Genomic DNA, 27,700 nt, shown 5'->3' with positions numbered 1-27,700 from the left:
TTTTCTTCCCGTCCTCTGTTGAAGCGGGTCGTCGGCGGGGAGTGGTGTACCGATCGCTCTTTGCGGGACAAATTAATCAAGTTCTCATCAGTGAGAATTGAGGCCGGTCATTAGGGGTGAACGCGACCAACAATTTCCCATCGGTGAGTACTGAAGCCGATTCGGGTGAGGGGTGTGGTTGAGGGTACCTGATGTCGGGCAGAGAGTCCCGTTAACTTCCTCGAACTGGCGGCCTCGTCCCGCTTCCTGGATCCAACCTGTCGTGGTCGGTCCGGGTTATGGGACCTTCACGCCGGACCGCCTGAGATGAGCTGCCGCTCAGCCCCTGGTGTTCTGGTCCCAGGAGCCGGATGAGGTGGTGATGCCGAGATTAAACACACGCATTAAGATGTACCTGGGGAACTTTAACTCCATCACCCGGCCCGGTAGCGGATCCAGACTTCACCTGGATCGGCGCCTGGGGTCGATAATTGTTTTACATGCTTCCATCACACCGGAAGCGGCCGTTCGGCCCGTTGTGTGCTTGCAGACAGCGAGGATTAAACAGAGAGATCTCATCCTCGGGTCACTGCTCCACGTGTATGAGTAGATGCATCTTTCCCCCGTTCAGACAGAGGTTTATTTGAAATCAACACTCGGCGGGGTAAAAGCGGCCATTTCAATTTTAGTTTCACCGTTACAAAATGGCTGCAGTGTTCGTCTTTGTCAAAACGACACTTGTATCACATGATGAGTTTGTTTCCTTTTTCGGTTATTTTCAGTGAGCCACTTCCTCTGTTTCCATGGTGACAGCCTGTCAGAGCTGCAGCGAGTGTTTCACTGGTTCTGTGGTCACGGCCTCTCAGCGCAGAGACAGCGGCCTCAGGGGCAAATGCACAGAGCGATAGTGGGGAGAAAGGATGCTGTGAGCATTGACTGTATGGGCTGAGGTACACCAGGGTCAGAATGAACTGACAACTGACACATTGGTTGGGGTGGTGTGGCATTGACAGTCACGGGTGGCAATCAGTTACTATCTGTGCATTAAAATGAAGAGGGAGGAAATACTACAGTTGCAGGAAATTTAAAGTGAGGAGGAGAAAAATACTGGAGACGCTCAGCAGATCTCGGACAGTTTTCCACCATTTCACCTTTCAGAGATGTAGTTTGATGTACTGAGTTCCCAGCATTTTCTACTTTGTAATTTTACATTTTGTTTCTGCTACACTGCGGGAAACATAGCAGCCAGCTGTGCTGGGCAAGATCCCACACAGCAGGAAAATTATGATCAAATGTGCTCGGTTATAGCTGCTGGGGACAGGCTGAAGTGTATCCGCATCCTCCACACAGACCGGTGAATCAGCCTGAACCCCGGCCCCGGCAGAGGGTCATTAGGTTCCAGTTCCACCTTAGTCTGTGAATCGGACATGGCAGGAACACCACGGCAAATCGCCGGCACCAAAGCGTCTGTGTATGGGTGATAATATTGGGCTGGTGACTCTGAGGATATGGAACTGGCAGTATGCGGGCTTCAGTCCAGGTTGGTAATTCCACAGCCGGGATCGGAATTTTATCAGTATGGAGTGAAGCTGAGGTCTCGGGCGGTTGGGCATTAGTCATGGGGAAATCACCCTCTACACTGCCCAATAGGACATCGTATCTGTCAGGTATTTTGGATATTATTTAAGAGTTCACTAGGGAGTTGGGTGAAGTTGTGCAGTGATGTTGTTTATCTGAACTTTGCTAAAGTCTGTAACATGATCCCGCATGGCAGCTGATCGGGAAGGTTCGGTCACGTGGGATTCACGGGGAGCTGGCGAGGAGGATTCACTCCGGGCTCGAGAACAAGAAGCAGAGGGAGATGATTGAAGATGGTTTTAGCGAATGGAGGCCTGTGACGAGTGGGGTGTGTGTGTCAGTGTTGAGACCTCTGTAATTCACTATTCATGCCATTGATTTGTGTATGAATCAACATGGCTACACAGAGTATTATGTACAGTTGTGTTCACCCTACTGTAGTAAATATATTTACAAACTGGAGAGGGTGCAGAAGAGATTGCTGAAGATGTTGCTTGGACTAGAGGGCCGAGTCATAGGAAGCGTTTGGCCGAGCTGGATCTTTATTCCAGAGGAGAATGAGGGTGACATTGTAGGAGCTGATGGAATCAAGAGGGAGTTTAGATAATGTGGATGGTCGTGGTATTCTCCCCAGGGTTCCAGATCCAAAATTGTTTTATGTCACTCCAGTACACAAGTCTGAAGGAGAAGAAAATAATTGTTACTCTGGATCCAAAGCAAGACAGAAAAAGAAAAATGATGGAGACCACAATAATAGACAAAACACGATACATAAAGTATGATCGTTTAAAAATATTGATTGTCTGTCCATAAAGTGAGGTTAAGCACAGGAGTGTCTGGACATATGAGACTGACATTGATTCTTCTTCTGCATGTGACTTGCGCCTTACATGCCTGGCCGATCATGACTCTCCACATCCAATGATCCCTCACAGCGCCGATGATACCTCGCACACTTAGATCTGTTAATTCTTTCACAGTGTCCATATATTTTCTTCTTTGCCTTCCTCTGTCACGTTTCCCAGGCATACGGTCTTGCAATGTAAGACATTCTATTTCTCCCTTTCTAATGACATGGCCCAGGAATTGAAGTTTCCTCTCAGGTAATATCCTCATTAACGATCTTTTTGTCTGGGCATGTTGAAGTACTGTCTCATTAGTTACCCCATCTCTAGATGATATTTTCAGAATTCTTCTGAGAAACCACATTTCTGTTGCTTCTAAGTTTCTTTGGAGTTCTGATGTTACAGTCCATGTTTCGGAAGCATACAGCAAGATTGACCAGATGTAGCATTTTAGTAGCCGAAGCCTTGTTGTCACAGAAATGTGTCTGTTGGGAAAAATAGATTTCATTTTTTGGAAGTTGTTTTTGGCAATGGCAATTCTTCTTTTTATTTCCACTTTACTTCTAGCATCTTGTGATATAAAGCTACCATGGTAATTACAGCTGGTCTTTTGTTCAATCTCTTTTGTTACCGATGGACAATTGGCACTTGGGAGAATTCTGCTCTTTTGATGTGACAATATATTTGGATTTTTTTTTACAATTGATGGTCAGACCAAAATCTGCACTTGTTTGTACTACTTTGTCCAGGAGTATTTGTAGGCCTTCTGCAGCACTTGCTATTCGGGTGGTATCATCTGTATATCTCATATTGTTGATGTTAACACCTCCAATTTCTATCCCATTTAGGTCTTCTATTTCTTTGAAAATCATTTCAGTATAGATATTAAATAATTTCAGTGAGGCAACGCATCTCTAACTCCTGTTTGAATTTTGGTGCAAATGCTTATTAAATCATCAATTTTTACCTCCACCATTTGATTCCAATATACCGGTACATTTTGAAGAGATTATTGGTCCCTTCCGTCAATGTTTAGTTTAGTGAGAATTTGAAATAATTTTTCACGCTGATTTTGTCGAATGCTTTAGTGAACTCAATAAATCATAAAAATACATCATTTTGATATTCAATTGCCCTTTCTGAAAGTATTCGTAGTATGACAATTGCGTTCCTAGCTCCTCTATCCTAAATAGACCCTTATTGCAGTTTAGAAATGTCTGGCCTTAACTTGTTTTTGATTCGACTCAGAACAATTCTCAACAAAATCCTTATTATGTAATTCACAAGACTGATTCTTCTATAATTTTCACAGTCAATAGTTCCAGGAATTTTAGGCAGAGTTATAAACACTGATTTCAAGAGATCGTCAGGGAATACACCAGACTCATATACGCCATTAAACACTTCAGAAAGAATGTCTATGCCCAGATCTTCTTGGGCTTGTATCAGTTCCATTGATATTTCATCAGGTCCAGTGGCCTTACCATGATTCATGCTTTTCATTGCTTTAGTTATTTCTTCTTTGGCAATCGGTGGGCCAGAATTAGGGTGTTTAATATCTGGGGGTTCGCCTCTACTACCTTCAGAAAAAGCTGCTCTCTATACTGAATCCAGCTCTCACATACTTTATTGATCTGTTATGCATCCTGTAGAGGAGGTTTCCTTAATCCCAGTAATTTCCTTTTTTTGTGCATATCTTTGCTGTTGTTAATATAGCCTTCTACTCGATTGCATTTTTGATTCAGCGATTCTTCCTTTGTAATATTGCACAATTGTCTGGTCTGTGACATTGATTCTATGTTCATAAGTTGACGTTGGGAACAGGAATGTCTGGACATAAGGAAAGTGACATTGATTGTCTGTCCATAAAGTGACGTTAGCCACAGGAGTGTCTGGACATATAGAGACTGACATTGATTGTCTGTCCATAAAGTGACGTTAGGCACAGGAATGTCTGGACATAACGGAGATGGACATTGATTGTCTGTCCATAAAGTAACGTTAGGCACAGGAGTGTCTGGAACTGTCAGGAAATGTTAAACTGGTAGTGGGTGGGGTGTGGAGCATGGGTTAGTGAGTAGAGGTGTTGATCAGGCTTACTACTTGGGGAAAATAACAGTTTTGCGCCTGATTGTCCTGGTGTGGGTGTTACAGATCCACAATTCCTTTCAGGTAGCACCAGAGTCATAAAGGGAGTTTTGGGCAGATTGACCTTCACAACGCGGGCTATTACGAAGAGGGGTTGGGATATTAATGCTAAAGTTGAAAAGGGCACCGTGATTCTACAATAGGCAGAATTGTCTGCAGTTCTGGTCAGCTACTTGGAGGAAAGTTACCGATAAGCGTGACAGAGTGCAGGGAAAATTACACGGACATTGCTGGTATTTCAGGAATTTATTATGGTGATAGTTTGAACAGGTTAAACTTTATTACCTGGATACAAGGGAATGACGGGGTACCCTAGTAGGGTTCCAACTTTTCTAAGCCATTTTGCCCTACAATTAAAGGAAGGGTCTATAGACCCCAAGTTGGGAACCCCTGCTAGAGATACAGAAATCTATGATGCTATAAGCAGGGTGAATGCAGGGAGACATTTTCCCCTCAGGCTGGGTAAGATCATGGATTTGGGGCAAAAACTGACCCATTGAAGGGGAATCTGAGGGGGAACTACTTCACTCACTGGGTGGTGCGAATGCGGAACCAGCTCCCAGCAGAAGTGAGAGATGAAGGTTCGATTGTGGTATTTGAGCGATGTTTGGGTGGGTATCTAGATGAGAGAGGTATAGAGGGCTGCGGTCTGGGTGCGGGGGGATGGGACCACACCGAACACGGCACGGACTGGATGGGCTCACAGTCCTGTGTCTGTGCTCTAAGGGCTCTGCAAATCTCAATTGAAACTTCTGCACATCATCGACATTTGTTGCGGAAGGGTCGTATCCAACAATTTGTTTTTATGTTGGACCAGCATCTGCGCCGCTGAGAGTTCTGTAGAGCTGGAACCACCATGAGATTTACCGAATGCACCCCGACAGGGTAAAAGCAACCACTGGAATTTTAGTGTCACCATTTCAAAATGGCTGAATGTTCAATTGAACTTCGTCACAATGAAACTGAGAACATGTGACACTGAGTTTGTTATTTCCCCGCTCGGTTATCTTTGCGAGCCACTTCCTCCGTCGCCAGGGCAACAGCTCACCAGAGCTGCAGAGAGTGTTGAACATGTTTCTCGCTCTCTGGTTGCTGACTCTCAGAGGAGAGAGAGTGGCCTCAGAGACGAGGATGCTTTGAGCAGTTACTGTCCGGGATGGAATGAAGAAGATTGCAGGGATAGTATTTATGCAATTCTGTTCTGGGTGTCAAACATCTTGTAGTCAGTGAATCGTTTCTACGTCAAAAGAACAAAAAAAAATCTCCTGTACTGAGTGCTATATTTTCAATTTTATATTTAAAACATTTTGTTCCTGTTACACGACGAGGAAAGGGGCTGGTAATTGTCCTGGGCTACACCGCACTCAACAATAAAATAATGAACAACTGTGCTCAGTGTAACTGTAGAGACAAGTATCAGCGCCCTCTTTGTGACCCAATGCCCACGTTTCCCGGCTGATCCAGGTCCACACAAAGGATCATCAGGCTCCAGTTCTGCCATGGGTTGGTGTGGGAGTGTGTTTTTGACCTGGGATTAGCTGAGACACTGCCGCATATTACCGGCAGCAAAGAGCCCTGAGAGAGTTGGTGCTTGAGATACAATCTTGGGATGGGGGCTCCAGGAATATGGAACTGGCAGTGTCTGGGCTTCGGTCTGCGTCGGTGCTTTTACAGACGCGGCTTGATATTCCTCCTTCCGCAATGACGCAGACGTCTCCGTGGGCTGGATATTGGTAGCATGAATCTCTCATTGTGAGATGTGGGAACTCCCAGTGTGAGGTGTGGGAAAGATGTGAGAGTCTCTCGGTGTGGGCTGTGGGAACTCCCAGTGTGAGGTGTGGGAAAGATGTGAGAGTCTCTCGGTGTGGGATGTGGGAACACCCAGTGTGAGGTGTGGGAAAGATGTGAGAGTCTCTCGGTGTGGGCTGTGGGAACACCCAGTGTGAGGTGTGGGAAAGATGTGAGAGTCTCTCATTGTGGGCTGTGGGAACACCCAGTGTGAGGTGTGGGAAAGATGTGAGAGTCTCTCGGTGTGAGATGTGGGAGCTCCCAGTGTGAGGTGTGGGAAAGATGTGAGAGTCTCTCCCTGTGGGATGTGGGAACACCCAGTGTGAGGTGTGGGAAAGATGTGAGAGTCTCTCATTGTGAGATGTGGGAACTCCCAGTGTGAGGTGTGGGAAAGATGTGAGAGTCTCTCGGTGTGGGCTGTGGGAACACCCAGTGTGAGGTGTGGGAAAGATGTGAGAGTCTCTCGGTGTGGGCTGTGGGAACACCCAGTGTGAGGTGTGGGAAAGATGTGAGAGTCTCTCGGTGTGAGATGTGGGAACTCCCAGTGTGAGGTGTGGGAAAGATGTGAGAGTCTCTCGGTGTGGACTGTGGGAACACCCAGTGGGAGGTGTGCGAAAGATGTGAGAGTCTCTCGGTGTGGGCTGTGGGAACACCCAGTGTGAGGTGTGGGAAAGATGTGAGAGTCTCTCGGTGTGGGCTGTGGGAACACCCAGTGTGAGGTGAGGGAAAGATGTGAGAGTCTTTCGGTGTGGGCTGTGGGAACTCCCAGTGTGAGGTGTGGGAAAGATGTGAGAGTCTCTCGGTGTGGGCTGTGGGAACACTCAGTGTGAGGTGTGGGAAAGATGTGAGAGTCTCTCGGTGTGGGCTGTGGGAACACCCAGTGTGAGGTGTGGGAAAGATGTGAGAGTCTCTCGGTGTGGGCTGTGGGAACACCCAGTGTGAGGTGTGGGAAAGATGTGAGAGTCTCTCGGTGTGGGATGTGGGAACACCCAGTGTGAGGTGTGGGAGAGATGTGAGAGTCTCTCGGTGTGGGCTGTGGGAACTCCCAGTGTGAGGTGTGGGAAAGATGTGAGAGTCTCTCGGTGTGGGATGTGGGAACACCCAGTGTGAGGTGTGGGAAAGATGTGAGAGTCTCTCGGTGTGGACTGTGGGAACTCCCAGTGTGAGGTGTGGGAAAGATGTGAGAGTCTCTCGGTGTGAGATGTGGGAACTCCCAGTGTGAGGTGTGGGAAAGATGTGAGAGTCTCTCGGTGTGAGATGTGGGAACACCCAGTGTGAGGTGTGGGAAAGATGTGAGAGTCTCTCGGTGTGAGATGTGGGAACTCCCAGTGTGAGGTGTGGGAAAGATGTGAGAGTCTCTCGGTGTGGGCTGTGGGAACTCCCAGTGTGAGGTGTGGGAAAGATGTGAGAGTCGCTCGGTGTGGGCTGTGGGAACACCCAGTGTGAGGTGTGGGAGAGATGTGAGAGTCTCTCGGTGTGAGATGTGGGAACTCCCAGTGTGAGGTGTGGGAAAGATGTGAGAGTCTCTCGGTGTGAGATGTGGGAACTCCCAGTGTGAGGTGTGGGAAAGATGTGAGAGTCTCTCGGTGTGGGCTGTGACCCTCTGAGGTTGGACCTGGGATACCACACCTGATCTGATCCAGATAAAATGAGTCAGGGGATCAAGCTGTCCGGGTTTATGAGATGTTGAGCGAGTATTTCTGTTCTGTGCTCAGGTGTTTGGTTGTGAAGTTCCTTTGGAAGCAAAGCAGAGAACGAGTCCCCGTTCCATCCCTCACAGGGAGAGGCTGTGGTTAAATACGCTGTTTTGTGTTTGCACCGGTAGAAAGAGACCGGGGTTTCAGAATTCAATTCGTATATGGAAATTCCCCCTGACTGTCACCTGTCCATTTGGCAGTGGGAGTCAAAGAGAAACTCAAGATGCTGAAGATAGAACAGAACATGGAACAGTACATCGCAGGAACAGGCCTTCCCGCCACAATGGTGTGCCAAACCAGCTGAAAAGTAAATCGACACCACCCGAAATAAACTAATGACTCCCTCCTACACAATGTCCATATCCTCTCAATCTTCCTCACACCCATGTGCTTATCTAAACTTTTCTTAAAAGCCCCCATTGTATTTGCTTCCACCTCCATAACAGACAGGGCAATCCGGGGATCCACACCTCTCTGAGTAGAACAACTTACCCTCTGTCTGAATCAGAGTTTCCATTGACTCATTCAGGAGAAAGTTTGGTGAGTCTCATTCACTCAAACGCTAGTTCTTTAGACATTACATTTCTGTACCAAGGAAGGTAGAAAATAGCTGGAGTCAGAGTGAGTAAGCCTAGAAATACCATTTATGCCTCTATCAGACTCAGTCGCAATCATTGCAGATGTCAGCATCAGCTCTGCGAAGCCACGCACATTCCCTCACATTGCTTGTCCATTTCCAACATCACCTCTGACCTTTCCTTGCTTCGTCTGTGTTACGTCACAATTATCTCAAAATGCGTGGAGAATTTCCTCCCGTTAGAAGATGCCGCTGTTGTTTCCTGCTGCAGGGATTGCAGAAATGTGGAATCACCACGAACTACAGCAACATGTCATTGACTCCTCTGTCTATTGCAAGCTGCAATGATATGCTTGCCCTCGAGTATATCATCATGCGAGCCTCTGCTGAGAGCAAACCCCCTTGAAGCCAAATGTCCCAACTCCACATTTCACTCAGTCCGAACTAGCAAATGCCAACCAATAATTTACATTTACCTACCCTGTCGTCATCAAGTGCTTTTCTACTAATAAATTGTCAGAACCTGCGAATCTGTGATTAAGCAGAATTAGGTTTTACAATGAAGTTATGTTCCTGTTTGACCCTGTACCAAAGGCCTGAAAATTAGGACCATCTCAGTGTACACTGTGGTCAGCATTGTCTCGATGGGCTGAAGGGTCAATATCCGTGCTCTGTTGCTCTGTGCCTCTATAGGAAGCATGCTCCAGATATCACTGGACAGACATACAGACATGGTTTGGGAGTTGATGCGAACTGCGGCTCTGATACAGAGAATGGCTGTACTGTCACATTTGCAAAGTAATCCAACTCTCTCTGACTCACTGTCTGCTTGTTGTGTGTAATTCAGGGCATCACCAGAAGGCGGCGCTGTCCAGCACCGGGATCAGGGTGTAAACAAGACGACGACAATCAACCACCGTCGGTCAGAATCAGAATGGCTACAGGTATGTTCACCTGGATCTTTATAACTAAACTTCTGCCCTGTTGGTGCACAATAGTTCAGATGAAGAAGCTTACACAGGCGCTAACAGGGCAGAGAAAAAGTTTCTTCAAGCAGTGTCATTGATCCCACTGGTAAAGTGACTTCGTGTAATCGATCGGTCCAACAGTTCCAGCGCAGGGACCTGACACCAGTAATGGTCAAATGACTCCACTCACCAGGCAAAGCTTCATCTGAGTGAAAGGAGCCGGAGACCCTGAATCAGCAGGTTGAGAGTGAAACACAAACAGGAATGTGACAGCGGTGCTGTTTGTTACGTAAAAGTCTACAGACAGACGGACATACTTTATTGATCCCGAGGGAAATTGGATTTCGTTACAGGCGCACCAACCACGGATAGCGTAGAAATATAGCAATATAAAACCATAAATAATTAAATAATAATAAGTTAATCATGCCAAGTGGAAATAAGTCCAGGACGCGCCTATTGGCTCAGGGTGTCTGACACTCCGAGGGAGGAGTTGTAAGGTTTGATGGCCACAGGCAGGAATGACTTCCTATGACGCTCAGTGTTACATCTCGGTGGAATGAGTCTCTGGCTGAATGTACTCCTGTGCCTAACCAGTACATTATGGAGTGGAGGAGAGCATTTTCCAAGATGGCATGCAACTTGGACAGCATCCTCTTTTCAGACACCATCATCAGAGTCCAGTTCCACCCCTACAACATTATCTAGGTTAAGGGTTTGTTGCACATCAGGGCCTGTTTAGAGGTGAAAGACATCTTCAACTTTCATTTACAAAATTCAGAGACAGGTGACAAGAGCATTTCCTGGATTTCAGAGATTGTGCGATAATACAACACTTCAGGTTTTGTCCGGGCAGCTCTCAACTCCCCCCTCGTTGCGCAAAGTAGATGAGGGGAGTTTTCCGAACTCTGTTTTCCGTAGCCGAGCCGAGAACATTGCCAGCCTTGGAAATGGCTGAGCATCAGGAGACACTTCATTTGTGGTCTGCATTGGTCTGTCACTGTCTGGTATGGAGGGTCAACTGCACAGGACCGAGAGAAGCTGCCGGAAGTTGTAAATATTCAGGGAGCGGTGTCTCAGAAAGGCAGCATCCATTATTAAGGACGTCCAGCACCCAGGGCATGCCCTTTTCTCACTGTTACCATCAGGGAGGAGGTACAGAAGCCTGAATGCACACACTCAGCGATTCAGGAACAGATTCGTCCTCTCTGCCATCCCATTCCTAAATGGACATTGAATCTTTGGACACTACCTAACTTTGTTCAAAATACACAGTCTTTCTGTTTTTGCACATTTAAAAAAAATCTATTCAATTTCCGTAATTGGTTTCCTTGTTTACTTTTTAAAAAATTTTATTCATTATTATTTTTTCTCTGCTAGATTACCTATTGCATTGAACTTCTGCTGTTAAGTTAACAAATTTCACGTCACTGCCGGTGATAATAAACCTGATTCTGATTCTGTTTTACGTGTGCAAGTTTACCCTTCAAGCTCCCGTGTTCCGGGGCAAACTGTCCCAGCCGAACCGGATAACAAACAACCCCATCCGGTAACGTACTTGTGAATCTCCCCGACACTTTCCAGCTGAATCCCATCCATCCTGTAGATTGTTAGCAACTGCATCCTTAGCAAATGCAAAGCTCTCTCAGCGAGACTTTGTTTAGCTACTGGAACTGCACGCAAGACTCTCCCTTTGCCAATGACTTGTATAGTTGCTACATGACGATTATTATCCAGGAGACGGGATGGGACCCAGGGGACCAGGCATCATGGGCTTCAAGGTTATGTTCAGTCTGTAACCCAGGGGACTGAACGTTGTCCATCTCAAGGCAGTGGTCAGTCTTTGACCCAGGGGACAAGACAGTGTGTGACATAGCAACCGGAGAACGTTTGATCTCGAGGATCGGACCACGAGTAATCCAGTGGCTTGTCTGTGAGTGACACAGGTGACTGGACAGTTTGTGATCCAGGGAGATTTAAGTTTGTGGGAAATAATCCCAGTGATAATTCCCGGTATCACCTAATGCCTTTGCATTAATAACCGCTGATTATTGGTGTGTTCAGCTAATGCGTAGTCGGTGATCAGTATTACTGTGTCTATCCAGTTCTTTTTCTGGGAGTGGATGTGTCCACTCACTGGCTTACCGGGATGGTCACCTAGCAGGATGTGTGGTTCACATTCACCAGCATAGTCCCACTCCAAATCCGGTCAGCCGGTTTCCTGGCTCCATTGCAGACACCCATTGTGAATCCTTGTTCGAGCACAAATCACTCTAAACCTGCAATTCATCATTTACAGCAGGTGGGAAATTAAATCGGGTACAGAAAGTCCTCAAGAGGCTTTTACCCGGCAGCTCATCGAGGGAATGTGATCGGGACACGGGAAGCAAGGTTCCAAAGCACGGTCAGATTGAGAGCAATGTCCCAATGGAATGCGGTCCGGCCGCAGAGGAGGAGGAGCAAATTCAGCCCAGAGACAGTGACGTCAGAGACACTGAGCAGGTCCCTGGAAATGGCACAAGTCAGGCGACTGCCTGTCAGCCCAGAGACAGTGACGTCAGAGACACTGAGCAGGACCCTGGACCCAGCACAAGTGAGGCGACTGCCTGTCATCCCAGAGACAGTGACGTCAGAGACACTGAGCAGGACCCTGGAACCGGCACAAGTGAGGCGACTGCCTGTCAGCCCAGAGACAGTGACGTCAGAGACCCTGAGCAGGACCCTGGAACCGGCACAAGTGAGGCGACTGCCTGTCAGCCCAGAGACAGTGACGTCAGAGACACTGAGCAGGACCCTGGAACCGGCACAAGTGAGGCGACTGCCTGTCAGCCCAGAGACAGTGACGTCAGAGACACTGAGCAGGACCCTGGAACCGGCACAAGTGAGGCGACTTCCTGTCAGCCCAGAGACAGTGACGTCAGAGACACAGAGCAGGACCCTGGAACCGGCACAAGTGAGGCGACTACCTGTCAGCTTGGTAAGAGAGTATTTCCAGGATATGATTTATGGGAAATGCATTCGCCAGGATAGAGAGAGTATCTCTGGGAAGCGACAGTCCCAACATCTATTGTCCATTTTAAACTGAAATCGGTGAGTGGATGGGACGATTTGAGAGACAGGTTTCTGGTGAATGGGTTCCTTCTGGGAACGTCTAGCACAGCGCATTGATGGGTCAGTTTTTTAAGGCCAGTGTTGGAGATTACGGCAAAATACGTGGTTCCAGTAGAAAGCAGGTAAACACTGAGGTTCAAGACATGACTGGTTTGTTGAGTTGGGTGAAGCAATGGAGATAAGTGATATTTGAGTTTGTGACTACATTCTCATTTTATATTCGCAGAGACAGAATTTACAATCTCCGACCTCCTGGCAGAGGGGGGCGAGTATCGACTGTACCAACTGACCAAGTTCTACAGGGACAGACTCAAACATGCAATTGAAGAAAAAGTTGAAAGACTCGGTTGGATGCTGACAAAGGAGGGACATTTCAGTAGAGAAGAAAATGAGGTGAGTGTATTTAGTGTATTGTCACCGAACTGCTGGTATCAGAGGGGATAGTGATCGATATTAATCTCCTGCACGTTCTAGGAGTTCTACATGGCAATGGAGACTTTGATCTCTGACTTATCCTCAGTAGATCTGTTTCAGCTGTTCAGGTGGGGAGCACTGGGAACTGCAGGTTCAGAGTCACCTTCTCCTCTCACACCTGCTGTTTTTATCAGTGTACCGGACCTCAGTCATACCTTTGTCTTCAGTAGATCTGTTTCAGCTGTTCAGGTGGGGAGCACTGGGAACCGCAGGTTCAGAGTCACCTTCTCCTCTCACACCTGCTGTATTTATCAGTGTACCGGACCTCAGTCAGACCTTTGTCTTCAGTAGATCTGTTTCAGCTGTTCAGGTGGGGAGCACTGGGAACTGCAGGTTCAGAGTCACCTTCTCCTGTCACACCTGCTGTATTTATCGGTGTACCGGACCTCATTCAGACCTTTGTCTTCAGTAGATCTGTTTCAGCTGTTCAGGTGGGGAGCACTGGGAACCGCAGGTTCAGAGTCACCTTCTCCTCTCACACCTGCTGTATTTATCCGTGTACCGGACCTCAGTCAGACCTTTGACTTCAGTAGATCTGTTTCAGCTGTTCAGGTGGGGAGCACTGGGAACTGCAGGTTCAGAGTCACCTTCTCCTCTCACACCTGCTGTATTTATCAGTGTACCGGACCTCAGTCAGAACTTTGTCTTCAGTAGATCTGTTTCAGCTGTTCAGGTGGGGAGCACTGGGAACTGCAGGTTCAGAGTCACCTTCTCCTCTCACACCTGCTGTATTTATCCGTGTACCGGACCTCAGTCAGACCTTTGTCTTCAGTAGATCTGTTTCAGCTGTTCAGGTGGGGAGCACTGGGAACTGCAGGTTCAGAGTCACCTTCTCCTCTCACACCTGCTGTATTTATCGGTGTACCGGACCTCATTCAGACCTTTGTCTTCAGTAGATCTGTTTCAGCTCTTCAGGTGGGGAGCACTGGGCACTGCAGGTTCAGAGTCACCTTCTCCTCTCACACCTGCTGTATTTATCAGTGTACCGGACCTCAGTCAGACCTTTGTCTTCAGTAGATCTGTTTCAGCTGTTCAGGTGGGGAGCACTGGGAACTGCAGGTTCAGAGTCACCTTCTCCTCTCACACCTGCTGTATTTATCCGTGTACCGGACCTCAGTCAGACCTTTGTCTTCAGTAGATCTGTTTCAGCTGTTCAGGTGGGGAGCACTGGGAACTGCAGGTTCAGAGTCACCTTCTCCTCTCACACCTGCTGTATTTATCGGTGTACCGGACCTCAGTCAGACCTTTGTCTTCAGTAGATCTGTTTCAGCTGTTCAGGTGGGGAGCACTGGGAACCGCAGGTTCAGAGTCACCTTCTCCTCTCACACCTGCTGTATTTATCCGTGTACCGGACCTCAGTCAGACCTTTGTCTTCAGTAGATCTGTTTCAGCTGCTCAGGTGGGGAGCACTGGGAACCGCAGGTTCAGAGTCACCTTCTCCTCTCACACCTGCTGTATTTATCCGTGTACCGGACCTCAGTCAGACCTTTGACTTCAGTAGATCTGTTTCAGCTGTTCAGGTGGGGAGCACTGGGAACTGCAGGTTCAGAGTCACCTTCTCCTCTCACACCTGCTGTATTAATCCGTGTACCGGACCTCAGTCAGACCTTTGTCTTCAGTAGATCTGTTTCAGCTGTTCAGGTGGGGAGCACTGGGAACTGCAGGTTCAGAGTCACCTTCTCCTCTCACACCTGCTGTATTTATCCATGTACTGGGCCTCAGTCAGACCTTTGTCTTCAGTAGATCTGTTTCAGCTGTTCAGCTGGGGAGCACTGGGAACCGCAGGTTCAGAGTCACCTTCTCCTCTCACACCTGCTGTATTTATCCGTGTACCGGACCTCAGTCAGACCTTTGACAAGGTTCCGCACGGAAGGTTAGTTAGGAAGTCTCAATCGTTAGGTATTAATATTGAAGTAGTAAAATGGATTCTACGGTGGCTGGATGGGAGATGCCAGAGAGTAGTGGTGGATAACTGTATGTCAGATTGGAGACTGGTGACTAGTGGTGTGCATCAGGGATCTGTACTGGGTCTAATGTTGTTTGTCATATCCATTAATGATCCGGATGATGGGGTGGTACATTGGATTACTAAGTATGCAGAGGATACTAAGATAGGTGGCGTTGTGGAAAATGAAGTAGGTTTTCAAATCTTACAGATTTTGGCCAGTTAGAAGAGTGGGCTGAAAGATAGCAGATGGATTTTAATGCTGATCAGTGTGAGGTGCTACATTTTTGTAGGACTAATCAAAATAGGACATGTATGGTAAATGGTAAGGCATTGAGGAATGCAGTATAACAGAGTGATCTAGGAATAATAGTGCATAGTTCCCTGATGGTGGAATCTCATGTGGATAGGCTGGTGAAGAAAGTTTTTGGTATGCTGGCCTTTATAAATCAGAGCATTGAGTAGAGGAGATGGGAAGTAAAGATATATTGTACAAGGCATTGGTAAGGCCAAATTTGGAGTATTGTGTACAGTTCTGGCCACCGAATTATAGGAAAGATGTCAACAAAATATAGAGAGTACAGAGGAGATTTACTACCGTGTTACTTGGGTCTCAGCACCTAAGTACAGAGAAAGGTTGAACAAGTTAAGTCTTTATTCTTTAGTGCGTTGAAGTTTGAGGGGCGAACTTGATAGAGGCATTTAAAATTATGAGGGCATAGATAGAGTTGACGTGCATAGGCTTTTTTTCATTAAGAGTAGGGGAGATACAAACAAGAGGACATGAGTTGAGAGTTGGGGGCAAAAGTTTAGGGGTAACACGAGAGGGAACTTCTTTACTCAGAGAGTGGTAACTGTGTGGAATAAGCTTACAGTAGAAGTGGCAAAGACAGGTTGAATACTGTCATTTTAAAAAATGGATATGTATATGGACAGGAAGGGAATGGAGGGTTATGGGCTGAGTGCAGGTAGGTGGGACTAGGAGAGAGTTATCGCTCGGCACGGACTGTGTTACTGTGCTGTAATAGTCATATCGTTGTATGGCATAAGTGCAAGGGCTGCATATCTGGACTGTTGAAAAGGCATTCAGTCTAAAATTAATTTTGCATCTTATCAGGACCGTCGGTCAAATTCACCTCAGCTCATTAATCCAGGATGAATATTAAACAGTGAGATTCGCCATGTCTGTCCATCTACTCCACAATAAATTAATTGTTTGCTTTTATAGAAAGTCACTGAACTGACAGAGAAGGGCAACCGGACAGAGAGTTCCAGACTCTTCGTCAGTTTGGTGAATGGCAAAGGCTCCCGGGCCCGGAGGGCAATGTGGGAATCCTTTCTGATGTGGAGGACTGAGTTACCGAAGTTGGACAGGATACTGAGGGAAATACAGGAGCTCGGTATGTTAAAAACATGCACTGAACACAAAGGCACATTAAATAGTTGTAATTATTTTAGTTCTGTTTTCATGAACTCTTTTTTTGATTTAAACAGGTCCTGACCCAGAGGAATACATAAACATCGCACAAGGGTTATCTGAGTTACCCACTGAACTGACAGGTGAGTGATGAAATCCTCAGATCACACCGCAACTCAAATGTTAGTCTGTGACTTGGCAGAATCTGGGAACGAAAATCCACCATCAATCATTCGCCGATCTCTGGTTTCAGGTTACAATTCAGATCATCTCTCGTTGCAGCCTGAACATTGTAAAGTGTATTTTTCCAGCTGTTCCAGCTGTGAATGTATTCATCCAGCCCTTGTGTCTGCTGAACCCTCCACTCCGGGTCCTAATGCTCTGGGTATCCCCAGACAGGCTCCTGACACACTGTATGACCCAGTCCAGGTGACCTTTCTCTCTTCAGACCTTTCAGATTCCCAAGCACCTCCTCCATCGTAAAGCAGCTGCACTCAATTCTGATTCTCAAAGCTGTACTTGCCTCACATGCCACCGAATCCAAGCAACATCCAGGTGAACCTGTTCTGCACCCTCTCCAATCATCCCCAGTGCTGGACAATCAGAAGTGAACACAATACTCTAGATGCACCTTAAAACCATCATACTTAAGCAGACAGTTAAGCCATTCAGCTCAGTGAATTTGCTCCGCAATTCCTCTCAACCCCATTATCTTGCCTTCTGTAAATGTTGATGTTCTTCCGAATCAGGAACATAGACTTGCATTTTAGTATGACCATTGACTTGTCTTCCTCTGCCATCTATGACAATTTTTTCACAGATTCACCACCTGCCAGCGAAAGCAATTTCTCACAATATGGTTCCCCGCCAGCCAGGGCAATTCACCACAGTTCCCAGGCATGTTAACCTTGTGTATGAGCCTCCCATGTGGGAACCTTGTCAAAGATTCTACCAATATCCAAGTAGACAACATCCATCTGTAACTTCATCCATCACCTTTGTCACCTCCTGGAGGAACTCAATTAAGTTAGCCAGACACAAGCCCCACCCAAAGCCTTGCTGATGAACCCTCAAACATTCTCCCTTTCATACTCCCATGCGGCAGAAAATATAAAAAGCTGAAGGTACGTACCAGCAGCCTCAAGGATAGCTTTAATTCTGCATTTATGACTATTGAATGGTCACCTACTATGTTATTACTGGCTCCTAATAATAAGAGAATTTTATATATAAAATTGTAACATTATGTATCTCATAAACAATAACCACTTATTTAGATAACCATAATACGTACAGAAAAGCAGAGAGAATACCTTTAGCGTATGAACGAATTTAAGGAACAACTGATAATAAATTATGTAATTCTATATCAAACACTGAGGAAAGCAGACATCTTTCAATGTTATATTGTATCGAAAAACATTTGATTGTCTCCCTTGTTTGGTTAACAGAAGTTCCAAGTTCCATAAGATACATCCAGTACCCTAAGTCCTTTTCTCTTCCCTGGTAGGGGTGTGTGTGTGTGTGTGTGTGTGTGTGTGTGTGTGTGTGTGTGTGTGTGTGTGTGTGTGTGTGTGTGTGTGTGTGTGTGTGTGTGTGTGTGTGTGTGTGTGTGTGTGTGTGCGTGCGTTGCTGAATGATGGCACGGTCGTTGGTGACTGTTGGGATCTGCAGACGTGGGAACAGCAGGAAAACGGGCAGCTGGTATGCTGGCGTTTGGCTCAGCCACTAAGCCCGGTGGAAGCGTTTCTTCCGACAGGAGAAGGGGTAAAGGCGGGTTACTGGTTCCTTACAACCTGTCGCTTTGGGCAGATGGGTCTGGTCGGCCGTGATTGGCAGCTCACCCAGCAACAGGAAAGCTCTGATGTCAAACATCCACGGCTCTGTAACTGTACCCCTCATGGGGAAGAGTTTTGGAGTAAACCCAGTGGATCTAGAGCCCCTGAGGCAGTCTTAAATAATGTTCAACGCAGACTGGCATCTCCTGAAACATCTCTGGTGCCAAGCTGTGTCAGTCTCTGCCGTTCCTTTGTGTTCATCAGATGCAGGGAGAGACGGAGCTTGCTACATCGGCAAAAGCTTCCTCTCCATATCGGAGTGTCCCGGTTGGACTGCAAACTAGCCATTTTATTTCTTGTCATTCCGAAGGGTTATCGATCCGCAAGTTCACTGCGATTCTCCCCCAGGCGCTGCCCGGCTTGAGTATTTCCCGCATATTCTGCTCCTGTTTTGATGCAAGAGCAGTGGACACCCGTGACACCCCAGTGTGCAGCTTTGACAAAATGCACATTGTCCTGCTCTCCATATTCCCACACCAGGTCAACATTAACATCATCTGTTAACGACGCAACAATGCTTTAAATATAGTGAAATGTTGTAACGGAAGTGCAGTCATGATTGCAATAGGATATCAGGGAATGTTCACCTTCATCAGTAATTAGTGTCAGAATATGAGGATTGGATATTTTTCTGGGACAATCATCACTGTTAGTTCCAGTGTCTGTGTACAGAATTTTACTTTCTGTCCTAATATCCATGGAAGCATTGAATTAATTCATGTAACCTCAAACACTGAATATTGAACTGTAGTTATAAAGTTCTTTGTCAGTTGAGCTGGTTAACATTTTGAATATGTTCTCTGTTCCCATGGAAGATGTTCAACAGAAACACAAGGAGACTCTGCGGGCACAAACTGAAACACTGAGAGTGAACACGATCCTGATGAGGGAGCAGGTGAAGGTTTTCCAGCTGGTTGATCGATACGCTGAGCTCACGGTCATTTCTACTCTTCGAGATTGGACACTGGTGGAACATGAGCTGCTGGCAAGAGGCAGAGACCACGAGGAGTGGAGAGAGAAACATCTCCGCATGGAGCTGGTAAAAATCCGGACTGATCAGTTGTTGCAGAGCAGCTTTTCCCGGAGTAAATCCAAATCTGGGAGTTCGGCAGCAGTGGCCGGAGTCCCAGGGATCGGGAAAACCACAATGGTACAAAAGATTGTTTATGACTGGGCCACGGGAAAAATTTACCAACAGTTCCAGTTCGTCTTCAGTTTCAAGTTCCGAGATTTAAACACGATCAATTGTACAATAAACCTCTCGAACCTGGTGCTGTTTTTCTATCCTTACCTCGGGAATGTCCTGAAATCACTGTGGAAGAATCCAGAGGGAATGCTATTTATATTTGATGGCTTGGATGAATTCAACGACACAATTGATTTTGCTGACAGCCGGAGAAACACAGACCCTCAGGACTCATGCACAGATCCTGAATTCCGGTGCAAGGTGTCTGACATTGTGTACTGTTTAATCCAGGGCAAGCTGCTCCCAGGGTGTTCAGTGCTGGTGACCACCCGCCCCACTGTGTTACATTTATTGAAAAAGGCGAAGATCGGTGTCTGGGCTGAAATCCTGGGATTTGTTGGTGAGGAACGGGAGGAATATTTCATCAGGTATTTTGAAGATCAGACGGTGGCAGCAGCTGTTTTCAAACACGTGCAGGAGAACGAGATCCTGTACACCATGAGCTACAACCCCTCCTACTGCTGGATCCTCGCTCTGACACTGGGCCCCTTCTTCACACAAAGAGTCAGGGACCCGCAAAGAGTTCCCAAGACCATCACCCAACTGTACTCCTACTATATTTACAACATCCTGAAAAACCACGGCCGTGAGATTGAGAGACCCCGTGATGTGTTACTCAGGGTGGGTCGGATGGCCTACAGAGGAGTGTCCGAGAAGAAGATTGTGTTTGCAGACGGAGATTTGATCAAGTTCAATCTGCAGCCTTCCCAGTTCCTGTCCGGGTTCCTGATGGAGCTTTTAGAGAGAGAGGATTCTGCCCACAGCGTGGTGTACACATTCCCACACCTCACCATCCAAGAGTTTGTAGCTGCTGTCGCACAATTCCTGAATCCACATCCTGGGGATATCCTGAAATTCCTCACTGAAGCCCACAACACGGCTGATGGGCGATTTGAGGTATTTCTCCGTTTTGTTGCTGGTCTCTCCAACCCAATGACAGCTCGGGGCCTGGAGGAGTTTCTGGGTCCATTTCCTAATCAAACAACCTGCCGGGTGATTGACTGGGTGAAGGAGGAGGTTAAACGCCAGAGTGGAAACCCGAGGAATGAAGGTGGTAAAAGGAGCCTCCTGAACACATTGCACTACCTGTTTGAGTCTCAGAATCGTGGACTGGCTCAGGCCGCAATAGGATCTGTGGAAACACTGTCATTCAGTGGAATGACACTGACCCCGGTTGACTGCGCGGTCCTGTCTCATGTCATCGGACTCTGTGATACAATGAAACATCTCGATCTGGAGGACTGCCACATCCAATGTGAAGGAATCCAGCGGCTGGGACCCGGGATGCACAAGTGCCAGAAGTTGAGGTAACTTTATTCATTTCTCACTCTGAACAGGATGCCAAATCACATCAAATACCTATTACCTTCTTCCTCTTGTCCCGTTGTGTTGTTTCAATGTAAATTAATTTGAGTAAAACTGTGGGATTTCTCTTTCCCATTTCCCTTCCTCCTGCAGGATCTCTCTTCCCCATCCCCTTCCTCCTGTGGGATATCACTTCCTTATTTCCCTTCGTCCTGTGGGATCCCTCTTCCCCATCCTACTTCCTCCTGCGGAATCTTTTTACCCCATCCGCCTCACGCCAGTGGGATCTATCTTCCCCATCACCATACCCCCAGTAGGATCGCTCTTCCCCTCTCTCTTCCTCCTGAGGAATTTGACGGATTTGTCTTCTCCATTGCCCTTCCTCCTGTGGGACTTCTCTACCCGATTCCCTTCCTGCTGTGGGATCTCTCTTCACCATCCCCCTTCCTTCTGCAGGTTCTGTCTTCCCCATCCCTTCTCCTCAAGCGGGTTCTCTTCCACCATCTCCCATTGACACTTTCCCATTCACTGTGAGACTTCCGTCCTATCCTTCAACCCTGACCCCCTCACATCTGAGGGACATTCTGGTTAGTCATCTGGAAATGGGACAGAACCTGTGGAGTTTGCAGGGTCACACCGACAGACTAAGTTACTGACATTCGGTGAATACCCTGGAAATGGGACAGAACCTGTGGAGTTTGCAGGGTCACACCGACAGACTAAGTTACTGACATTCGGTGAATACCCTGGAAGTGGACAGTGAGGGACCTTGACAGTGATGGCAACTCCGATCCGTGATTTCCTGAAGGGTTTAATATTTCTTGAAATATCCGTGTGAGCGAAATTCCCTCAGACCCACGGTTTGAATCACTTTGTTCATCAAATTGTCTGTTTGTGTTTAGACTTGGGCGGAATGACCTGGGAGATTCAGGAGTGAAAATGGTGTCTGCGGCTTTGGGGAACCCGGCGTGTAAAATACAGAAATTGCAGTAAGTACCAGACTGTGGGAGATTGTGTTTACAGTCACTGGGTGTCTGACACTGCACATTAATGTGATCAGTAACTGTGTTACTGATAAACACTGGGGATTTATACGGTCTCCAGTCTCTCTGCGTCCTTCACCCTCACTCTCTCTCATTGCCAGGCTGGAGTTTGTCGGTCTCACAGATTCTGGTGCTGAGGATCTCGCCTCCGCTCTCAGTACAAACCCATCACTGACGGGGCTGTTCCTTAGTCGTAATGAACTGGGAGATTCAGGAGTGAAACTGGTGTCTGCGGCTCTGAGGAACACGGAGTGTAAAATACAGAAACTGTGGTAAGTCCCAGACTGTGGGAGATTGTGTTTACATTCACTGGGTGCCTGATACAAAACATTTGCATGGATATTGGGTGCAAGTTGAATAGGGAGTTAACATTGGCATCTGGCAAAGCTAATGTCGCAGTAGTTATGGGGGATTTCAACATGCAGGTGAACTGGAAGAATCAGGTTGGTGCTGGACCCCAGGATTGGGAGTTTGTAGAGTGCCTACGGGATGCATTCTTGGAACAGCTTGTACGAGAGCCGACCAGGGACAAGGCTATTCTGGATTTAGTCTTGTGTAATGAAAAGGATTTGATAAGCGATCTTGAAGTAAAGGAGCCATTAGGAGGTAGTGAGCAGAATATGATAAGTTTGTATCTGCAATTTGAGAAGGATAAGGGCAGATCGGAGGTGTCAGTGTTGCAGTTGAACAGGGGAATCTATGGAGCCATGAGGGTGGAACTGGCCAAAGTTAACTGGACGGATATCCTAGCAGAAAAGACAGTGGAACAGCAATGGCAGGTATTCTTGTGAATAATGCACAAGGTGCAAATCAGTACATCCCCCGGAGAAGGAAGGATTCAAAGGGGGGAAAGGGGCCACAGTGGTTGACAAAGGATGTCAGAGATTGCATAGCATTAAAAAAAGGAAATATGACAGAGTTAAGGAGAGTGGGAGGACAGATGATTGGGAAATTTTTAAGGAACAACAGAACTTAACTAAAAAGGCAATACTGGGAGAAAAAAAAAGAGAGGTCCGAACGCAAGCTAGCCAGCAATATAAAGGAGGATAGCAAAAGCTTTTTTAGGTATGTGAAGAGAAAGAAGATAGTTAAGAACAATGTTGGGCCCTTGAAGAATAAGTTGTGTGAAATTGTTATGGGAAACAGAGAAATAGCAGAAGAATTTAATAAGTTCTTTAGATCCGCCTTCACGAGGGAAGACACAAGCAATCTCCCAGAAGTAAGGATGGGCCAAGGACATCGGGTAACAGAGGAAATGAAACAGATTGACATTCGGAAGGAAACGGTGATGAGTAGACTGATGGGACTGAAGGCTGACAAATCCCCAGGTCCAGATGGCCTGCATCCTAGGGTACTAAAGGAGGTGGCCCCGGAAATTGCGGATGCATTGGTAATCATTTTCCAATGTTCTTTAGATTCAGGATCAGTTCCTGAGTATTGGAGAATGGCTAATGTTATCCCACTTTTTAAGAAAGGAGGGAGGGAGAAAACAGAGAACTATCGTCCTGTCAGCCTAACATCAGTAGTTGGGAAAATGCTAGAGTCCATTATTAAAGATGAGATAGTGGCATATCTAGGTAGCATGATAGGATTGGGTCGAGCCAGCATGGATTTACCAAGGGCAAATCATGCTTGACTAATCTATTGGACTTTTTCGAGGATGTAAACAGGAAGTTAGACAAGGGAGATCCAGTGGATGTAGTGTACCTCGATTTTCAGAAGGCATTTGATAAGGTCCCACATAGTAGATTGGTGGGTAAAATCAGAGCTCATGGCAGTGGGGGAAAGATATTGACATGGATAGAAAACTGGTTGGCCGATAGAAAACAAAGGGTAACGGTGAATGTGTGTTTCTCGGAATGGCAGGTGGTGACTAGTGGGGTGCCACAGGGCTCAGTATTGGGACCACAGCTGTTTACGATTTACATCAATGATTTAGATGAAGGCATTGAGAATAACATCAGCAAGTTTGCTGATGATGCTAAGCTGGGTGGCAGTGTGACATGTGATGAGGATGTTAGGTGAATTCAGGGTGACTTGGATAGGCTGGGTGAGTGGGCAGATACTTGGCAGATGACGTTAAATGTGAATAAGTGTGAGGTTATCCACTTTGGGAGTAAGAACAGGAAGGCAGATTATTATCTGAGCGGTGTAGAGTTAGGTAAGGGAGAAATACAAAGAGATCTAGGAGTCCTTGTTCATCAGTCACTGAAGGTGAATGAGCTAGTGCAGCAGGCAGTGAAGAAGGCTAATGGAATGTTGGCTTTTATTACAAAGGGAATTGAGTACAAGAGCAAGGAAATCCTTTTGCATTTGTATAGGGCCCTGGTGAGACCACACCTGGAGTATTGTACACGGTTTTGGTCTCCAGGGTTAAGGAAGGACATCCTGGCTGTAGAGGAAGTGCAGCGTAGATTCACGAGGTTAATTCCTGGGATGTCCGGACTGTCTTACGCAGAGAGGTTAGAGGGACTGGGCTTGTACACGCTGGAATTAAGGAGATTGAGAGGGGATCTGATTGCAACATATAAGGTTATTAAAGTATTGGACAAGATAGAGGCAGGAAATATGTTCCAGATGCTGGGAGATTCCAGTACCAGAGGGCATGGTTTGAGAATAAGGGGTAGGTCATTTAGGACGGAGTTAAGGAAAAACTTCTTCTCCCAGAGGGTTGTGGGGGTCTGGAATGCACTGCCTCGGAAGGCAGTGGAGGCAAATTCTCTGGATGCTTTCAAGAAGGAGCTAGATAGGTATCTTATGCATAGGGGAATCATGAGACATGGGAACAAGGCAGGAACCGGGTATTGATAGTAGATGATCAGCCATGATCTCAGAATGGCGGTGCAACCTCGAAGGGCCGAATGGTCTACTTCTGCACCTATTGTCTATTGTCTATTAATATGATCAGCAATTTTGTTATTGATAAACGCTGGGGATTTGCACCGTCTCCTATCTCTCTGTGTCCTTCACCCTCACTCTCTCATCCCCAGGCTGGACAATGTCGGTCTCACAGATTCTGGTGCTGAGGATCTCGTCTCCGCTCTCATTACAAACCCATCACTGACGGAGCTGAACCTGAGTCGTAATAAACTGGGAGATTCAGGAGTGAAACTGGTGTTTACGTATCTGACGAACCCGGAGTGTCAAATACACAAATTGGTGTAAGTACCAGTCCGTGGCAGATTGTGTTTACAGTCACTGGGTGTCTGACACTGAACGTTAATATGATCAGTAATTGTGTTATTGATAAACACTGGGGATTTGTACCGTCTCCTGTCTCTCTGTGTCCTTTACCCTCACTCTCTCTCATCCCCAGGCTGGACAATGTCGGTCTCACAGATTCTGGTGCAGAGAGTGTCATCTCCGCTCTCAATACAAACCGATCACTAACGGAGCTGAACCTGGGTTACAACCCGCTCACAGACCGATCTGTCCCCGCTCTCCGCCGCCTCATACTGACCCTCACGAGTCTGGAGCGAATCAGGTGAGTGATTGTGTTAATGTTCAATGTGATAAAATATCAGCGGATCTGCGGGTTTTCTGGTGATTTTTGTCAGTGAGTGTTGTTGAAACATTAACCCCAGTCCCCTGTATTCTTCTATCTGTTTCAGGTTGTACGGGAATCGGTTCAGTCGTACCGGGAAGAAGGAACTGAGATCTGTGCAGGAAATCAGACCCAGTCTGACAGTGTATCTCTGAGCAACTGAATGTGTGAACATCCCCGCCTGCGGGATGGGGACATTTTAGCTGATTCTACGCCCTTCTCTTTAACTCCTGCCCTTACCTTTAATGGCTGCGCTCCAGGTTGAATTCCCATCAGTTATAACGGAACCTTCTCCAGTCTCGCGCTCTGTGACATCGATAGCGGACCCGTAGTGACGCATTTCCGCCTGTTGTCCAGCGATGCATCTTCCGCCGGATGTGCGGGTTCAAAAATACCCCACATGAGACCCCGGGAATTGCACAGGCAGGAAGACACCGGGGGCGGGGACTCAGTCTAGGACCCCAGTGTCCCGGAGTGGAATGAGCCGGGGAGAGAATATTTTTGCTCCCTTTGCTGAGGACGGTGCCTTCGGACGTCTGGCCGATATAATGATGTTAAATTGACAAATATCTCCGAAATGACCCTGGATCTGCAGCGATCCCGGAAACGGGCCTGGAGTGTGATTTTAGAATTATCGGTAACCCAATGTAGAGTGACGGTGAGAAACGGGAATGATTATTCAAACTGTCACTCGTTGTCGTCGGGCAGTTAATTGTGTCTGACTGTGAGTGAGTCGGGAGCAGCTTATTGATTTCCGAAAGTCAGCAGCTCACATATTGCTTACTGCACATTTGTCACGATGAAATGAATAAACTGCTGTGACTTCCTGTCTTGTTGTTGAACTTGAGTTTTATTTGAGGTTTCTGCTGCTCGACGCACCCTGTGCACTGTAACAGTGGGTCGGAGCTCCTCACACTGACACAGTAGTGTCTTGGTTCCAGGCTGAGGGAGGTCGGACCTACAGAGACTGGGCGCCCGGGATCTCATCTCCACCTAACCTCTTCCTGGCTAACCGTCCCCCTCCTGCACCCTGCAGACAGTAAAAATCGACTAGAATATCAGACGCGAGTCACTGAGGTCCCGAGAACGAGACGGATGGAGGATAGAATACCGGCGCGAAACACGGAGCGAATTTCCCCACCCACCGCCCCTTGCACACTCCCGCGGTCAGACAGAGCGTGAAGCTCCCTCCACACCCTACCATCACACAGTTCCGGTTGATAATCAAATTTGACTTCTACGGTGGAGAAGTAGCGCAGGGTGAAATCGAAGATGAGGATAATTTTGCTAAAACGAGATCCCACCCATTGGCGTTCTCTCTCACCGTTCGCACTCCCATCAGGACGCCGTCTCTTCACGTCCACTCACACAGGCCTCGCCCTCAATCAAACCATATAACCATATAACAATTACAGCACGGAAACAGGCCACCTCGGCCCTTCTAGTCCGTGTCAAACACTTACTCTCACCTAATCCCACTGACCCGCACTCAGCCCATAACCCACCGTTCCTTTCCTGTCCATATATCTATCCAATTTTGCTTTAAATGATCTGCGCCTGCTAGTTCTGCTGGAAGCTCGTTCTACACAGCTACCACTCTCCGAGTAAAGAAATTCCCCCTCATGTTACACTTAATCTTTTGCCCCCTCAGTCTCCACTCATGTCCTTTTGTTTGAATCTCCTTTACACTCAATGGAAAAAAAAAAACTGTCCACGTCTACTCTATCTATCCCCTCATAATTTTAAATACCTCAATCAAGTCCCCCCTCAGGCTTCTATGCTCCAAAGGATAAATAACTAACTTGTTCAATCTTTCCCTGAAACTTAGGTGCTGAAACCCAGGTAAAATTCTGGTAAATCTTCTCTGTGCTCCCTCTATTTTGTTGACATCTTTCCTATAATTCGGTGACCAGAACTGTATACAATACTCCAAATTCGGCCTTACCAATGCGTTATACAATTTTAACATTGCATCCCAACTCCTATACTCAATGCTCTGATTTATAAAGGCCAACATACCAAAAGCTTTCTTCACCACCCTATCCACATAAGATTCCAGCTTCAGGGAACAATGCACCATTATTCCTAGAACTCTCTCATCTACAGCATTCTTCAATGCCCTACCATATACCATGTATGTCCGATTTGGATTATTCCTTCCAAAATGTAGCACCTCACACAGATCAGCATTAAACGC

General features: G+C 46.9%; 1 protein-coding gene across 1 annotated transcript; it reads left to right on the top strand.

Moving 5' to 3' along the window:
• Positions 1 to 26,332, top strand: LOC140720430 (NACHT, LRR and PYD domains-containing protein 3-like). The gene is made up of 11 exons (XM_073035282.1): positions 1 to 143; positions 9,460 to 9,556; positions 12,918 to 13,084; positions 16,339 to 16,510; positions 16,605 to 16,670; positions 19,181 to 20,918; positions 21,819 to 21,905; positions 22,061 to 22,231; positions 24,950 to 25,120; positions 25,276 to 25,443; positions 25,571 to 26,332. The coding sequence occupies exons 2-11, from the start codon at positions 9,547 to 9,549 to the stop codon at positions 25,656 to 25,658; spliced, it is 2,838 nt and encodes a 945-aa protein (XP_072891383.1). The 5' UTR covers positions 1 to 143; positions 9,460 to 9,546; the 3' UTR covers positions 25,659 to 26,332.
• The last annotated feature ends 1,368 nt before the right edge of the window (positions 26,333 to 27,700 follow it).

This window comes from Hemitrygon akajei, unplaced genomic scaffold (assembly GCF_048418815.1).
Source record: "Hemitrygon akajei unplaced genomic scaffold, sHemAka1.3 Scf000042, whole genome shotgun sequence".
NCBI lineage: Eukaryota > Metazoa > Chordata > Chondrichthyes > Myliobatiformes > Dasyatidae > Hemitrygon > Hemitrygon akajei.
The sequence above is the reverse complement of the archived record's forward strand: the minus strand, read 5'-3'. Positions and strand labels throughout refer to the sequence as shown.

Coding starts and splice junctions, on each gene's coding strand:
- LOC140720430 (XM_073035282.1), top strand. Junction 22,232..24,949: donor TGTAAAATACAGAAACTGTG/GTAAGTCCCAGA, acceptor TCTCATCCCCAG/GCTGGACAATGTCGGTCTCA. Junction 25,121..25,275: donor TGTCAAATACACAAATTGGT/GTAAGTACCAGT, acceptor TCTCATCCCCAG/GCTGGACAATGTCGGTCTCA.